Source organism: Dermacentor andersoni, chromosome 1 (genome assembly GCF_023375885.2).
Source record: "Dermacentor andersoni chromosome 1, qqDerAnde1_hic_scaffold, whole genome shotgun sequence".
Classification (NCBI taxonomy): Eukaryota; Metazoa; Arthropoda; class Arachnida; order Ixodida; family Ixodidae; genus Dermacentor; species Dermacentor andersoni.
Genome location: NC_092814.1, coordinates 273,038,265 through 273,056,929, shown reverse-complemented (window position 1 = coordinate 273,056,929; position 18,665 = coordinate 273,038,265). Strand labels below are relative to the sequence as shown.

The 18,665-nt window shown below is 43.8% G+C and overlaps 1 protein-coding gene across 1 annotated transcript in view; it reads right to left on the bottom strand.

Annotated features, from left to right (window-relative positions):
• LOC126547871 (polycystin-2-like) overlaps window positions 1–18,665 on the bottom strand; it is a 75,741-nt gene that overhangs the window by 30,054 nt on the left and 27,022 nt on the right. Inside the window, exons 5-8 of the mRNA XM_055063492.1 lie at window positions 17,149–17,373; window positions 12,991–13,153; window positions 11,002–11,067; window positions 1,287–1,517 (exon numbers count right to left, since the gene is read on the bottom strand). Of these exons, the coding sequence (XP_054919467.1) occupies window positions 1,287–1,517; window positions 11,002–11,067; window positions 12,991–13,153; window positions 17,149–17,373 (685 nt within the window). The remainder of the gene's footprint in view (window positions 1–1,286; window positions 1,518–11,001; window positions 11,068–12,990; window positions 13,154–17,148; window positions 17,374–18,665) is intronic.

The following is an 18,665-nucleotide window of genomic DNA, read 5'->3' as shown; positions in this document are numbered from 1 at the left end:
CCGTGCCTAGTGCATGCGATATTGAGCCGTGATCATCAGCTGACCCTTGCAAGTCAATTGTCAGCCCATGTCGACACGGCAAAAGTATGTTTTATACGCCCGATTTTGAAAATTACCACTAATTGCATCCGCTGTAGCTGTCGATAGTCCGTTGTAGCACGGTCTGTTAAAAGCGAACTTCGTTGCATTAATAAAATAGGTAGAATAAACTAAGGCTGAAATCTGGTCCGTTATATTCGAAAGTCTGTTGTACACAGGTCTGTTGTAACGAGCGCAGACTGTATATGAACGAGGCAGCATTACAAAACCAGTGATTTTAGATTAACTCACAGTAGGTAATTTGCCCAACAAAAATTTTGTTTTGAAAGTCTATCTGAACTACGAAAATTGGAATTAAAATATATAACACAAGTCTTCTCTTTCTCTGCAACATTCCAAAGTCTAAGTGCCAAACACATTTTATGCAACCAGTATATTGTCATGTTGTAGTGACAGTGAAGAACCAGACAGTGGTAGAACTGTGAGTAATGAATGAGTTACAGAGACTTATGAAACTGTGAGTATGTGTGTCAATATGACTGCAAGGCCAATTTGTCAGGGTGCATGAATAGAGCGGTTTAGATCAGAGAGGAAACGGGTACAGCCGATATTCTAATTGACATTAAGAGAAAAAAATTGAGCTGGACAGGTCATGTAATGCGCAGGTTAGATAACCGTTGGACCATTAGGGTTACAGAATGGGTACCAAGAGAAGGGAAGTGCATTCGAGGAAGGCAGAAGGCTAGGTGGGGCGATGAAATTAGAAAATTCGCGGGCGCTAGTTGGAATCGGTTGGTGCAGGACAGCGGTAATTGGAGATTGCAGGGAAAGGCCTTCATCCTGTAGTGGACATAAAATGGGCTGATGACGACGATAATGAATAGTATTGCTCGCCTTATGGATAATAATAGCTTAAAGAAAGAACAAGGCTTTAGGAAAACTTCATCCTACTGTAATGCTTAAACAGGTATCTAAAATGTATAGTGTAGCTAAAGATAAGCTACAGGTGCTTTACAAGGATGCTTCTGGGAGTATGCTGACATAAAATGCTTTCATAGATTAAAGTTGAAATTGTATACATATTATTTCATATAATGGGCAACTTGTGAAGCACATTTAAGGAACATTTTAGATAAACGCATGTGTGACTAATGGTTGCATTTCGAAATACCAAGAAAAAGGAAAGGAGGCACAAAAGACAGGTGAGAAGCCCAACATGGTAGGCTGTGAAATGGCCAAAGCATTACCCGAGAAAGGGTGGATGAAAGCTGCGTCATGGTCTTGTTAAAGCTGATGTACTTGAAGACCTTAATCCAAGCAAAGAAAACTGCCAATGCTACAGCATTGTTGAACTGTGTCTGGTAGAAACCCAGACGACCAAAGTCCGCGAACTCATCCGGCTTGTCCAGCAGGCCAGCCAGAAGCTTATTCACCATAACAGTACGATAGATGCTGAATCCGATGCACACCAGAGAGATCTAAGAAGAGAACAAACATGGCATGCTATCAGTCACATTGGTAAATATTTTTGAGATTTTGCTACAAAAAGTAGTATTTCACTTCAGTTTTTATTCTCTTAAAGACCTTCCAATCGCATTACATATGGGGTGGGGTTTGCATGTAAAATGGCACATGTAAACAACATGAATAGTAAAACAATAATTTGGCAGGCTTATGCTGAAATAAACATTCCAAACATTTTTACGCTGAAATAAACATTCTAAACATTTTTATAACACAAAATCATGAAAAAGGAGGAGGGTGCTGGAGATTTATGGTTCGGGTGCTTGGAATGTGCTAGCTTCATCTTCTTTCCAAAGCATTTGATGTTTGCTTCTTACAGTACATGTTTGTAAATAAATTTGAGTCACAATAGATGCATATTCATTGCTTGGGTCAAGTCTGACAGCAGCTGTTCATGCACCAATGATATGCTGAAACCTAATGAGGTACGACAGTCAACAAGCACATCGGCACTATTACATCATTGCTAGCCGCTATGCAACTGAAGCAAAGGCACCACACGTGGGCTCATTTGCATACAACTTAGAGCAGCTTCTACAGTTATAACACATCAATGCAGGCAGTGGGACATGTTGTTTATTGTGCATGGAGGGAGTTGATGCTTATGCAAACTATCTTCATTTAGGGCATAAGGTTTCTTCATTTTCCAGGTTCCACACTTCCTTACACTCAAATCGCAAATATTAAGTACCATTTTCCCAGCTGATTGCAGAAAAATCAAGTTTTTCAATAAGCTGTCCCAGACCTGGCTTTGGGTTGGTTTTAGATACAAAATGAACTGGCAGTAAAAAGAAAGCTTATCAGAGCTACCACATAACACATAGAACAGCTTTACAACAGTAATCCTTCACATATCATGGTGCAAAATGCAGTTACACCAATAAAATATTAGTACAATAAATAAATAGAAATAATCAAGGGGAACATAGGGTTTTGCTTTTTGAAGACTTGCTTCAATAGTCACACTTCAAACACACCTAAAAGTGAAGCTACTCCTGCCTTGACTAATCCCAAAGGGCTTCAAATTGTGCCAGGACAGACAGAAGAGATTCCTAAATTAGGATCAGGACAGGTATGCACTTTACTATTTCCACAGTTTGGGAGAATTTTTCTTTTTCATTGTACACACTACATGCTGTGACAAAGGCCCATTTGATGCATGATTTAGAGCAGAACTCTCAGAGGCCACTGTTTTTGTATACTCTGGCACTCTTTCATATCAGTGATAAAATACACCTTGTATCATTACCTTTTCCAGTTATCACTGAATTAAGGTTTGGCAACAACAGTTCATTGTGCCTCAAAATGGGACAAGATGACCAGGTTGTAGCACTGCCTCGACCTTGAATAGCAGCATGGCTGCAGTGCTGCCCTCGCTGAGGTTTTCGTTCATAGATATACAGTCAAACGTTGATTTAATGAGCTTTAGTCTAACATAACTATCAATCAAATTTTTTTTTCATCCTCCTACAATGATTCCATGTAAGGCCACATATTATTGCTTTCAATTTAGTAAAGTAACTTTGCATCAATTTTAAGTTAACAAAGTGTATGTAGCAATTATGCGAGAACGTCTCACTCGAAAGTGGCCAGGAAGATGCATTGCTGAGCCATATGTTGGGCAGCAGACACATTGCACTTGTGCTCAGCAGTGCAGACAGCTTGTATTCATGGGGCAGTCAGAAATATCGAGAAAAGATGCAAGGTTCTGTAAGATCACAGTGTTCGCTGAATCTAGACGTGTTTGGTAAACTTTCACGAATGACGTAATTGGAATCAATATTTAATGACAGCGATCATTATGGATGTCTGCAGACATTTAATGGAATGCAAGGACCCTAGTTAGTTAATTCGAGTTTAATGGCGCAAAAGCAACTAAGGCCATGCTGCAGCAGTAAGGACCTTCAGTAAATTTGTGAAATTTCCATATTTCTACTCCTCAAAGGGCAAGTTGTGTTTCTGCTCCCTTCCTGAGTAATGTTGCCTCAAAACAAATAACGGTGTGCAGCATGAGCACGAAGCACAAGCTGGTCTCCCAAAAATATTTTGATTTTCCAACTGAATGATGCAAGGTTTACCACCTAGCAAAGTAATAGTGGGAGCCATCTACACATGCGGACAGTGATTGCCAGTGCTCTGTAAAGCCAATGCTTGCTATACTATTTAAACTTCTCACTTCACATGCAAAATTGAAACTAGTTTCAGGAAATTAGGTCTTAGGTCTGCATTGGCTTTTCAGCTTACTCGTAGAAACTCATAAGGGATTTTGCAGGCTGATGGTCTTTTCTGTGATCTAACATGAGCATACAGCTCATGATCCTGTGAGCAAGTCATGGCCATAATACAGTTCAATAAAGCTACTATAAAACTTGCGCCACCACTCCAAACAAGGTTTTGGTATTTTCTGGCAGCTCTGTTTCCCATTCCAAAAATTCACCGACGATTACGATACTCCTTAATGAAAAATTTGAGCGCAGCTCCATATGTGTTTTCATTTCATGTGTCAATATTTTGTCTTATGATTATATAAGTACACAGTTTTTATTAGAGAACGCTGTGAGTAGCGTAGCTGGTGCAGACAATCTGTCTCATGCGGCACACTGGAAACGGAGTGAAGTGTGGTGCGACCACCTCACTAATCTGGAGAGGCAGTGCGTGGGTGCCGCTTGGGTGTGATTCACAGCAGTCGCCATGCAGCTCATACAGCGCTTTGTTTCTATATAGACAATGCACGCTACTCTGGTGCCACATCGTAGCCATCGTCATCGCACAGTCAATCTTGCGCGGCACTACATTTTTCTTCGCACGCTTTCATTCCCCCAATGATGAGAGCGGCCCTTCATCGTGGGGAAATCGTGCCACCAGTGTCAGCGGCGACCACACCCAAGGGAGCGTCACATCGAGCCTTACTCATAGCCGCTTGCCATCGTCCCTGGCAGGAGCAGTGATCCCCGTCACACACGCTGGTACCATGGACTGACTTCAGCAGCTGATGCCGTGGATGAGCGTAGCCCTCTCCACTTCACGCCACCCTTCAACCCCCCCCCCCCCCCCCCCCCCCCCGTCGGAAGCGCAGATGAGATCGCCCACATGGCTGAAGATGCCATAGCCACCGGCAATTCAGTGCGTTTGCTGGCCGTCTCTCCTCCGCTCCTGCCTCATACTTTCACTGTAGCCACTTCCTCCACTTTCCTCCTCGTGTGCACTTCTTTCATCTGCCGCTGTGCTCCACATTTGCTCAGTTACGAGCTATTGCACCAGCAACGTTCAACACAGGAATGGGCGCGTAAGAGCTGCGCTCTAAAACTGACATTTGGAATGGGCAAGAGGCAAATAAGATAAGTGCACAAATGTACAGATTTGCATGGAACACTCAAGATTTTATGGAGAAACTCCCGACACTTTAGTTCCTGCTTATGGCGAAACTGGACATGGGACACGTTTTTGCACATGGTTTGTGTATGCCAGCTGTGGGATGGCAAAATTTCCATGCAGCTAGGTGTGTCTCATGCACCTTTACCCATTTCTGTCTTAGAAAGAAGAAAAATGTGCAACAAGCACTGCTCGATATCAACAAACCAATGTGCATCATGGAGCACACTAGAGCCATGGGTTCAATTAGTTTTTGTAAAAAATTTGATGGCAACCAGTTCAGACAAACAGGAACTTAACAGCAAACAAGTGGATCTTTGGCAAAGGCTAATGAGCGCCACTGAATTTTTTTCATGGGCACACAACCAAATCTTAGACAAGTACAAGACAAATGCCTTTCAAGTGCAATGCACAATATTTCTATGCACAAAAAAAGTAATTTCAAGCAAATGGCACTTTTTTATTCATTAATGGGTTTTCTTGGCATAAGGAGTGCCAGAAGCAGAATAATGAATTGGCAATGGTACATGAAGTGTGGATGTAACATGGCTGTACAGAGACCTAAAATCAGTTCCTGTATAAATGTGTCAAATATATATGCATTAAAAACATGACCATGACAGGCGAGGTGTGCTATGGACATAGAAGATATGTTGCAAAATGATTGTAAGTTAAAAACTTTGGTAGTCATAGAAGTTTGTTGGTAGCATTATTGCCTCACCCGGGACATTAAAAGCAAGGGTGAGAAGCACATGTTCTAAATGCTACTTTGGGAGAGTTTGCTGTTGGGCTAGTTGGTACATGATTTAGAAATTGAAAAACAGTGCCAGGAAACAGGACAAGACAGTGAGACACACACAAATGCTTTCTTGTCCCATTTCCCGGTGCTGTCTTCAAAGGAGCCCTGAAGCACGCTTATAACTAATCACGGAATGATATGACTAATAGATTACGTGACCTCACGAATTTCCTGGCAAAAAATTTTTTTCATCCTTCATGCACAAGCAAAGTTAGTCGTACTTATCAGACCAATCAGCAGTTTTCTGTCTCCTTTCATTTTCACTAGCATGCTGGAAAGCTACATAGGGGAGATGGCAAAGGGGCACAAGAGAGCAGTGCCACGCTGGCCCCGTCCAAAGGTTGAATGCGAGATAGCTCGTGGCGGCACCCCTTGGCAGCCACAATATCTATGCTACGCTTTTCACCACCGAGGCCACACACAGCAGATGCAGCAACTGTCGTGTTTAGACCGGCAATGCAAAGATGAAATGGCTTTTCTGTCTTTTTGAGATTTGAGACATATATATTTTTTACTTATTTAACTAAAATTAGCAATAATTGTATTACTGATAATGTTCTTGCAATCACAAAATCAGCCAATAGCTGTTGTGGGTCTAGATGCTTGCGATGACGCCGCATAACGACGTTGCGGAAGTGAGAGCAAGCAATATTTCACTGCTTATGACACGAGATCCTAAATTCTCTGCTGCATTCAGTGCAATAACATTTGGCTCACATGTTCCCAGGAGTCTCGTTAACTGATCGGCAATGCTTTCTTACAGGCACTTACCCAGGATTTTTTTTTCAGGGGGGGGGGGGGGGGGAACCCAAGGTAACATTTCTATGGAAATGAGGGGAGGGAGTACCTTCACTAGTACATTTGTAATGTGAATAATGCCCACCATTCGGCATTAATATGCGTAAATGCGCAAAACAGCAATGAAATAAGGTGTATATATCTCACAGGTACGCCTGTGAGATACACCTCTCCTTTACTTGGCAAACAAGGAACCACATCAAATGAACTCGCGCAGGAAAGAAGCGCAGGAAGAACACTGTCACGAACAAGTAAACAAGCGAAAGTGTAAAATAAAGGTTTCTAGTAGCGTGTTTTGAATTAGCTGTGGAAGAATTATAGAGAAATATATATTTGCGGAACAATCACAGTTCTTTTGGATCCCTCGTTTACTGCTCTACCAAGTCCAGCGCCAAAACCGATTCGTATTGTTATTTGGGAAGTTGTGTAATGATGCGTGGCTGCCAGTCCCATACAACCGCGTAGAGCACAGGACGCTGCGGTCTAGACGTACTTCGCCCACCGCAGAAGGTTAGAAAAACACGCACCCGCCGTGGTTGCTCAGTGGCTATGGTGTTGGGCTGCTGAGCACGAGGTCGCGGGATCGAATCCCGGCCACGGCGGCCACATTTCGATGGGGGCGAAATGCGAAAACACCCGTGTACTTAGATTTAGGTGCACGTTAAAGAACCCCAGGTGGTCCAAATTTCCGGAGTCCCCCACTACGGCGTGCCTCATAATCAGGAAGTGGTTTTGGCACGTAAAACACCATAATTTAAAACAAAAAAGAAAAACACGCATGTAAGCACAGCAGAGAAGTGGCTACGTCAAGCAGATTGACTGATAACTGTAGAAGCGTGATTCAAAAGACACGGAATTGTTCTTCACTTCTGGTGGCGTTTTCTCTACTTTCTTTTTAAATAAAAAGATGTTGATCCATTAATATTTTTAGATAATGGGTAAATTTGTTAACTTGCACTTTTTCTTCCCGTTTGGCTGTTGCCTTAGCTCTCTACCTTAGTAGATCACTTAATTTTTCAACTCCTTAGGACTCTTGTTTCCAGTTGCCAATTTTGCACGAAAAGTGCTGTACAATTAGGGAAAAACCAGACAAGGTAACGGGTGACAGTCACATTGGTTATGGGTTTAACGGTTATTGCAAGGTTTGATCATGGACGCTTTTTCGCATTATTTTGTTTTCCACCTTATGTAACCCTTATCGCGGGTGTATAGCTTCGAGGATCTGCCAGCGTCGTGGTGAGCTGTCACTCTAGGAAATAATAAAGCAAAAGGAAAAGTTAAACACAACTGTCGTTTTCACCAGCCACAACTCGTTGTAAGCTCGTGCAACTCGTTGCACGAGCTTACAGACCAGCTGACTACGAACTGAATCCCTTTCCTGGTCCCTCGATCAGTTAAACAAAGAAGGTTGAACTAACGAAGCAACAGCGATGCATGTGACCGTTGAATAGATTGTGACAACTGAACGCATCTCGAGTTAATTGTGCGGGCACCATATCAATGAGAAAACTGGCCTTCACACCCCAGATACTGACAAATACTGCCATCCAAAAAGAGTGAAAAAGGCAGCAAAATGTTGACCGCAGAATAGCTGTCAAGTCTAAGATTCATTTGGCGGCGCTTTAGGAATGTGTGTGAGCAGTAGTGTCGTGGGCAAGATGGGGGGGGGATTTCCCTGCCCCCCCCCCCCCCCCCTGGGTACGTGCCTGCTTTCTTTTTACGTTCAAAAATTGTTTCAGGGTCCCTTTAAAAGTAAATAGTACTATCGCAGCAGCAACCTCTGATGAGGGGCTGTGCTATGGATTGCTTGGGTGTAGTATAACATGCAGTATACATGAACATCATTTTAAAAAGCAATGACTAAATTACATAATACTGTCAAAAAGCGAGTCATTTCCAAGGAACATTGCTGGGTGAAGGAAAATTTGCTGACGGTATGGTAAAGGAAAGTGCTTTTTTTCTGTAATCTTCTAATTCACAACATCCCAGCAACACATGGAGGACAGTCACCATTTTGCCATGGATACCACAGTCCACAGACAGGTGGTTCATCACCAGTCAACAGGTACAAGAGTGTGCTATAAGTGTGGCATATTCGAAGTCAGCAGGTGATGACCTCAGTTTGTCATATTTTCAGTAAGAGTGGACAATTTCTTAAATGTGGCTTAATGACATGCAGCTTAATAGATGTTTCAGTTTCCACAAGTGCTGCCAGATGCTTATAAGACGTTTCCATCGGAAAGAGTTCAAGTCTATGGCAGGGACAGCTATAGAGAAGTTGCTGGCTTTTATGACTATTGATGTCGCGGTTTCTTCTGCAAGCATATTGCCCTCAATGCCTCCATGCCCAGGCATCCAGCATATTGTGACACGCTGGTTAGACATGTATGTTGTTCACAAGAAAGAATACAGGTCATTTAGTACAGGGATTTTAAGTTCACAGAAAGACATTAAAGACTGTACAACACTTAAGGAGTCAGTAAGTGTAGTATAATGACTTTGTCTATCTTTCTTTTCTTGATATTTTTCACAGCTAACAGAACTGCATAGGCCTCAGCCGTAAAGGTACTCATTTCTGGATGCAGAGCATCGGATTCAGAGAAGGATAGGCCGAAAGCTCCATAAGACATGCCTCTATGTGACCTTGATACGTCTGTGCAATATTTCGTGTACGGGTACTTTGCCTAAGTTCAAGGAAGAGCATTTTAATGTGTGTCTTGTAAACATGTTTTGTGACCTCTACGACCATGCGTTACATTCTATTAGCTGCCTCTGACATTCTATGTTGTGTCCGCTTTAGCCGGACCGGTGTATAGTTAGAACATCGTCCGAGAAGTTCAAGCTCAACGCTAAACCTTGCCATTGTAGTCAGTGCTTCACCGTTCTAGCAAAACTGCCAATTTTTTCTGGAAGTCTCCTTGTTGACAATTACATCTTTATTAAGGTGGTCATTGAGCAAGGAATTCGGTTTATCCTAGTTCTTACAAGGATCACTGAGGGTGCACAAATCAGGGTAAATCAAGTTTTACCTGAAAACAAGGGATCTTACATTTACAGTGCCCTAAAAGATGAACCCCCAACCAAATGTGCCTGTGTCAAGTAGACAAGGCCATGTGCACTGCTACCTCTCACAACATTAATTCTTAAGCGTTCAAAGAAAACATACAAGGCCTGTCTGAAAAGTATCCGACCATGCTACCTAAAAAATAGAAGCATCACTTCGTGTTCTCGTCATCCTAATCCCCTTCAAACTCCTGCTTCCACACACCAAGTTTCAGGCCCCTTTCCCTTTTTCAAAACAGTTCTGGTGCCCTTCCTCAGGAAGTGCTGCTAGGGCAGCCGTCGTGTTGTACTTGATGTCCTCTTGGGCTTGAAAGTGTGCTCCTTTCAGCTGCCTTTAGATTTTTGTGAAGAGCCAAACATCACGTGGGCTTATGTCCAGAGGCTAGGAAGTTTGATGAAACAACGAAATTCTGTGCCATGCCAAAAGAGATGGAATAATTTGAGCCGCACAAACAGGGGCGATATCCTGGTGCAGTTGCCAGGTCTTTTAATTCCTCGGTCAAAATCTTTGGCAAAATTCTGTTGGCACCTGCTCTGTACGCAATTCGTCTTTAAAAAGGCATCCATAGCATCTTTGTTGCTATCCCCAGCCGAGCAATTTCTCTGACAATAAGCCGATGATCTCTTCTGATTGTGGCTTGCACTTCATAAAGAATTGCATCATTAGTGCTTGTTGAAGACCTCCCACGGTGCAGCTCACTTTCCACAGATGTTTGGCCTTCCTTAAAGCAGTTGTACCTCATTTTAATTTGATTCATAACCATACCATCATCTACAAACACTGTTTAGACCTTCCAAACTGCATCTGCTTGGTAATGACCAAGCTTTGCGCATAAATTTATGCAGTATCTTTGTTAAATTCACTCTGCCATTTTCGCTCCCTCAAAATCATGCCAAGATGACATGACAGTACTCAACACAAGCGCTCCTATACAATAGCCAACACAACTGAAGGCTAGAGACATCATGGACCCTCCTTCTACATTGCCCAGTGTGGCCAACCTATGCCCTATAGACCCGCCGTGGTTGCTCAGTGGCTATGGTGTTGGGCTGCTGAGCACGAGGTCGCGGGATCGAATCCCGGCCACGGCGGCCGCATTTCGATGGGGGCGAAATGCGAAAACACCCGTGTGCTTAGATTTAGGTGCACGTTAAAGAACCCCAGGTGGTCAAAATTTCCGGAGTCCTCCACTACGGCGTGCCTCATAATCAGAAAGTGGTTTTGGCACGTGAAACCCCAAATATTATTATTATGCCCTATAGCTTTCTCTAGAATAAATATGACTGGATACTTTTCAGACAGGCCTTGTACTTATAATTAAGGATAATGAGCTTTGATACATGGCCTGGAGCATATTACCAGATGCAGCAATTAAAATGAAGCTGAACAGCTGCTTCAAGCTTACCAGAATGACAAGGATGTCAAGGATGTTCCATATAGACTTGAAGTAACTAGTCCTGTTGCTCTTGATCTGAAAAAAAAAGAGATCCCCAAGAAATACATGTGGACATAGTGCACGATGCTCCTGTAAAATAGCTGTGCGTGCAAATGGTGGTTAGGTTGTCAAGAGGTATCAAAAGAATACATTACCTGCATGCAAGAAAATGCACTATACCTACTCCATCCTTGTGTGTCATAAGTAGTATAAATCAACAATCAGTACCAGCTTGTTTCTACCTCAAGTGATACACAAGGCATCAACAATCATAAGAGCCAAAGGTATAAATAATAACTTGTAGATAGGTAGGATGAGGAACAGGAGACAGTGCTAAGGGTCTGCCTAACTGCTTGGCTCACACAAACTAGCATATTGCCCTCTTCCTTCTTTCTCGTAGTTTTCTTTTATTTTTCCTTCAGGGGCTTACCTGTAGGGATAATGTTTACAAGTGCACCCAAACAGATATGTTTCACGCAGGAAGTCCAATATGAATTGTTGAAGGGTCCATGAATGAATAGTTATTCTTTTGGTTCGTTATGGCATTCTGTTGCTAAGCATGAAGATGCAGGTTCGATTCTCAGCCATGATGGCCAAGTTCTGACGGGGGTGGAGTGCAAAAAAGCTCTTTTAAGCATACTTAGGTGAATCTCGAGCAGTCGAAATTTATCTCAAGCCCTCCACTACAGGTGTCCCTAATAGCCCTCTGTGCAGCTCTGAGACGTAAAACCCCACCAATTAATTTTCCTAGCATTGAATGAAATAGCTGCACTCTTTTTGAGCAGTTTTCGCAGTAATAATACAGATACTTTTTCCTAATCTGCAAGTGCACTTCTTTGCGCTATACATTTGCCCAACTAATTGTGGCACCATGCTCATGGTTCAATGAAGATGAACTGCTAACTGCACATGCTGAGGCTTGTTTCTTGCACATGGTTTCATCATCATGACAGCCACATCTACATTTTCCATGTAACAGGACAAGCAAACTGCTTATACACAGTTACTGCAAGAACAAACTAAGCCACCACTAGATTGGCTAACTGCCTCGGCAAAAAGCTAGCTTTACATTTCTGAAAAGGGCCTGTTGCCCAAGGCCTAGCATGTGACAAAATTGCCTTCAATATTTATCTGTGCAGCTTGCAGCCGCTGCACATCATACAAGCTGCACATCGTACACACCATAACCCAGCTGCCAGTACCACCAAACTTCTTTCACCTTGTTGCTGGTTATGACCATCTCAGGTACCACAGTGACGCAACGAGGAGCAAGGGCTGTACTACAGCTCCCCTTTACCCTCAGTAAAGAGGCTGAGGGATTCGTGAACAGCAGCTACACTGCATTTGTGGTCACAGGGTACCACAATGGTACCCTGTGACCCATTATATTACTTTTAGCCCTCATAGGGAAAACACGGGGAAGGCGGGAGATGGAAATTCAAGACGATGAGCAAAATGAGAACAAGGTGAAAGTGGACATGAAGACAAGTCAACTTGGCGAAACGTTGGCTCCTGCTTTCACCTTGTTCTCGTTTTGCTCATCGTCTTTTAGCCCTGATGTGTCATCAATACTGTAGTGGCGTAATTAGCTTGGGCATCAATTTTAAGAGGACAAGGTCCCACATTCGATACTGGATTTGGTGGAGTCTCTTTTTTTAAGTCTTATATTTTATTATCATCAGGATGACATGATGTTGATCAGATCTCTTCATAAGAGTATGGTTAGACAGATCTGGTGCGGATTGCTGCACCATGCTCATGGTTCAATGAAGATGAACTGCTAACTGCACATGCTGAGGCTTGTTTGTTGCACATGGTTTCATCATCATGACAGCCAAGTCTACATTTTCCATGTAACAGGACAAGCAAACTGCTTGTTAACCGCTATTCGTTGTAAAAACTTTTTGAACTATATATACTCAAGTGACCAAGTGCGAACTTCAGCAGCAAGACACTCACCTCAAGGACTTCTTCGACGATGTAGTAGAGAATGAACAGCGTGAAGAAGAACTCGCAAGCCATGATGAAGTAGTCACTAACTGACACATATCGTAGGAGCTTGACTGTGCGAAAGCTCCACGATGGAATCATTCCTCCCGTGGCGGGAAATTCAAACACCAGCCTGCACACAGAGAGAAAGAAACTTTGTTCACACTACAGCCGTAAACATTTCTGGAAACCCAAGCCACATCACCTGTCTCAGTCACAGTGTCTACAGAAAAAGAAGCAAAGAATTAAAAGAGGGTTTAAAAGAAAAATAGTGCAGCTCCTGTGAACAAAAGGCAGTGTCAGCTCACATCAAGGTAAGACAGCTGAAAAAAAAAAATTTTTTTATCTAGATTCGCGCTTGTGACCATGGATGCAGGCACATTCTTCTGTATCAGTGCTACTAAGTTCCAGGGTTCGATGTTAGTCAGCGAAAACTACATTTGTATAAGAACGCTTATAAATGGCTGACCATTGCTGACAAGGTCAACAATGTGAAATCAGGATTTAGTAATGGTATCTAGCTGTGAGAATGTGACAGACGAGCAATAAAGCAGAATCTTGACTGTATCATTATACTGATACAAATTTTAGAAAGGCACAGATTTTCAAGATTTCACATTCATAATGCATGATGGGCAATTTACAAAACCAACATTTCACCAGGCCGCAAGTGGTGACATGAGTGACCAAGCTCGTGAGCCACCACAATGGGCAATGCTGTCGGTGTCATAACTGGTCTGTGCAATGCTCAGAGTGGCATTGTAATGCATTTTATTCACCTCATTTAACCTGGGCTTTTTGTGCTCCATCCCCTTGAAGAAATTTATAAGAATGGAATCGTAAAGGCAAGTCTGTTAGATGCTGTCCCTTTCGACACCACAGTGTGGGGATGTGTCGATGCAGCCAACCTCTCAAACTGTGTTCAGCAAGTGGCAACAGTTTCCGCAGCATGGTCAAGCCTTGACCATTAAACACTGAGAGGAACCTTAGCTTGCAGATGAGATGAACTTTACCAATCCAGATGGCAACCTTGCAACTACCTACCTAGTCGGAACGATTAGGGCCAATGCTGAAGTGCTATCAATGGAGGAACCTGGTAATTGTAAGAGCTGCCACGGGACCAGCAACCAACTGCCCATTGTGGGCACTTTCTATGCTTTCACCATCCTGTGGCATGCTGTGCATTCCAGCAACATGACTCACTTGATAAATGCATGTGGTTTTCATGGCCCACAATGGTCTGCAGCCAAGATCAAGCAGCAGACAAATCATATTGCGAGACAGCTGTTAAGCCTCAACGGTTTATTTCGCAGCTCGCGCGGTGAAGAAGATGACACTGGCCATGATGATGAATATATACAGATGAAGAAGATGAAGGGGTAATATAATGCTCACACAATTTCCCCCGCGTGTGGCAGCGGCCAACCTGGCTGCTGGTTATGACGGGAAATGCCGTATGAAAGGCTTTAAATGCAAAACATGCACAATCTCTGTGGCACGGCAGCGGCCGTCCAAAGGCGGAACAACTGGAGTGACACGATAGTTCACTGGCGAAGTCTGTTCCCGAACAATGATAAAACGGGACTGAAATTTCTCGCACAATCCAGGAGCACGAACTGGGGTCCACAGTAATACTTCATCTCCTGGGTGGAAGGAAACAACATGGTGAGATGCATCATAGCGAATTTTGCGGTCTTGTTGACTGGCGTCGGTGTTGAGGCGGGCACGTTCGCGACACCGGGCAATGCGCGAAACGAACTGCTCACCCACTGATGTGGATGAAGGCATGGGGACACCGAAGAAAGAAACGTCGAGGATAGTGAGCGGTTGGCGACCATGCACAAGGAAAAAGGGCGAGTACCCCGTAGTGCGTTGGACGGCCGTGTTGTATGCGAAAGTGACGAATGGTAGAATGACATCCCAATTGGTGTGGTCAGGGCTGATGTACATAAATATCATGTCGGACAGCGTGCGATGAAAGCGCTCTGTGAGACCATTAGTTTGAGGGTGGTAGCTGGAAGTCGCTTTATGGCTGGTATTGGACGCACGGAGAACATCGTCGAGAAGTTTAGAGAGAAAGGTCCTGCCGCGGTCACTCAAAAGGATACATGGGGCTCCGTGCCGTAAAAAGATGGCTTCCAAGAAAAAGGCTGCAACATGCGCTGCGGATCCCGAAGACAGTGCGGCTGTTTCAGCATACCATGTCAAGTGGTCTACAGCTGTGACGATCCATCATTTGCCGCCGGTGGTTAAGGGTAGCGGTCCATAGAGGTCGATACCAACGACTGCGAAAGGAGCTTCAGGACACGGGACAGATTGGAGCAGTCCAGCCGGAGGTGAGGTCAGTCATTTGCGGTGTTGGCAGAGCGAACAGGAAGCCACGTATTTCGCTACGCTGGTTGCAAGTCCAGGCCAAGAGAAGCGGCTGCGAATTCGCTCGTAGGTTTTATGGAAACCAAAGTGACCGGCAGTGGGATCGTCGTGAAAGGTCTCCAATATCTCGGGCCGAAGTGATCGGGGAACCCAACGGTGTCCTTCGGGATGAAACACGTACCGGTATAATATCGAATTTTCGATCTTGAAGTTCTTCAACTGTCGACGGAGCCGAGCGTTAGGTGTGCAAGATGATCCGCGAATACGTTCCATAACGGAGTGGCAGTAGGAGTCATTACATTGGCTAGAGGCAAACGTATGAGAATGGCTGGGTGGGAGCCGGTCGAGAGCAGCGAGCGAAGGGAATGCAGGCGACGCGCCCTGCGGTTTGCTCACGAAAGGTGGTAAGCAAGCAGCGTTTGAAGACGGTGGTAGGGGACAACGAGAGAGAGCATCGGCATCCTGGTGTTTCTTTCCAGTCTTGTAGGTGACGTCGAAGTCGTATTCTTTTAAACAAAGTATCTAACAGCCGAGACGTCCCGCTAAATTCTTTAGCGTCGCCAACCAGCACAAGGCGTGGTGGTCAGTAACGACCGTAAAGTGGTGGCCGTGCAGATAAGGCCGAAATTTTGGGTTTGGGTGCTTTTTCTAAGTACCGGTAAAGGGATCGGGATTTTCCAATCCATTTTTAAGCTCTAGAGAGTTCTTTCTTCGGCTGCTAAGTCCCCTACGGACTTTACTGATCCAACAGAGGTTTAAAATATAGTAGCTGCCAGCCACATGTTGCTGCACCTGTTCTTCAGTAGCTGGCCTTACTCGTCTGACGGCACAGCACTTCGTGGACTTTATCTCTTCTACTACTGGCAAAGAACGTTCAACAAGGTGGTGCATTGTCTGTTGGAAAAGCCAAAGCAACAATGATAATAAAGTCTGCAAAGTAGCATGCTTCTGGCATAAGGAGTGTGGTATGGAACTTTGCCTCGTACCGTGTTTTGACATCTATCATATGAAAGCAACATTCTAATCCCCCATGACCACCCTTCGAGAACTCTGACTTTTCGCATTTGCAAGTCTTTCTCAACAAATGCTTGCTCTAAAATATACTTGTAGCATTGAGCAGTTGCGACGGAACCTAAACCCTATCAACTCTGACATCTAGTCACCACACATGGTTCTTGTTATTTCGCATCCTCAGGCACAAGCTGTGAATTGACTACCCCCATAGTATACATATTCCGAATCTGCAAAAAATTTGCTATCCAGATGAATAATTACAAAAGATGTCATTTTGTGAATGCTTTTTTAGGATTTTTAGCTGACATTTAAAAGTTAATTCACATTCACCGAAAGTGTTAGATCTTCACAGAAGTGCTCTTTCATCAAAATGTGCAGAAAACAGGCTGGATAGAAAAGCTATGCATCATGAAATTAATTTCTATTAATTAAATTATGGTGTTTTACCTACTAAAACTACAATATGATTATGAGGCATGCCGTAGTAAGGGACTCCGGATTAATTTTGACCACCTGGCGTTCTTTAATGTGCACCTAAATCTAAGTACACGGGTGTTTTTGCATTTCGCCCCCATCGAAATGCGGCCACCATGGCCGGGATTCGATCCCACGACCTCGTCTTAGCAGTGCAACACCAAAGCCACTATGCAAGCACAGCGGGTACAAAATTAACATGAGATTCAACAAACAAAAAAGGCGTTCATTTTATCTTCGTGAGACAAGGAACTAAAGGATGCGTACTTGATCACACAGAAGAGGTTGACATTCGCATTGTAGACAGTGAAGTCCAAAAAGACAGCCCGTGTGGCACGTCCAATCCAGAGGTTCTCCTTGAGCTCGGCCATGACCTGTGTTGCTGCCTCTTTTGTGATGCCCAGGTCAGCATAGTAGCCAGCCCCGCTGTAAGATGATAGTAGGCCCCAGTGGTCCGCCCCATTCAGCGACTTTTCAGTGTGGTATGTCCAACTGGGAGAAGAAAGAAAAACAAGGATTTAAACTGTGACTCACTTATGGGTGCATTCCTTAGTAATAGAAATGCATTCTATAAACTCTTGTCTCGCAAGCTGTTTTCAGCACAGTACAGGCTACAAAGTGAGTGCAGGCAACATCCTGGGGCAAAAGAATACAGTAGACTCCTGTTAAGAAGAATCCGGTTAAAGGAATACTGACATTATATTTTTGACTCTTCGTTTTTTTTTTCTTTTTGCAGTAAATGAAGGCCCAGGATCTCTAAAATCCTATAAAGATTATGTTTTGACACTCGCTCCGGCTTGCTCGGTTGTCTGCTATGCTGCCACATCAGCCCTCACATTGAGTAGCAGCATAGGAGGTGACTGAGCGAGCCGCACCAAGTGTCAAAATGTCGCAATGTCCCACTTCCATGTGACAGCCTTCAGCATCATGACGGCATGACAAGTGAAACCGAAACTGGCTGTAGAAAAGCTGTTACTGTATTACTGTCTATTGCTGTATTTTCTGGACTATAGTCCGCACCCAGTGCCAATTAGGGCTTAAAATGAAATGTTTCTCTTAGGTAGTCCGCATTCATTATGTTGCATCATTTTGGATCAGAGAGCAAACGGGTATAGACGGTATTCTAACTGACATCAAGAGAAAAAAATGGAGCTGGGCAGGTCATGTAGTGCGCCGGTCAGATAACCGTTGGCCCATTAGGGTTACAGAATGGGTACCAAGAGAAGGGAAACGCAGTTGAGGACGGCAGAAGACTAGGTGAAGCGATGAAATTAGGAAATTCGCGGGGGCTAGCTGGAATCGGCTGGCGCAGGACAGGGGTAATTGGAAATCGCAGGGAGAGGCCTTCGTCCTGCAGTGGACGTAAAACAGGCTGCTGCTGATGATGAGTCCGCGCCCACTATATAGTCCGCAAGGACGAACTTCGACAGACATTAAATGTTTTAGCTCGTGTGCAACAAATAAACAGTAGGTACACAAAAATTTTATTTTCAACTAGCGAAAACCTGGTTCCTTTATTAGACTGTGTACATATAGGAGTCAATACTAAAAGCCACCAAAACCACTTTTGTTGAGGCTGCCAGAACAAAAAACAAGTCAAGCATGTTGGATTTGACGAAAAGCTCCTCCATGTTGTTATCGGCTTCAGAATCTTTAGTTCTTGCACACGGTTGATTACACTGAGCTTAAGCAATGCCGTGACAGTGCGCATTCGCTTGAATATAGCCATGGTGTTCCATATTTTATGGCATATATCTTATACACCCTAACAATATCTCATACTG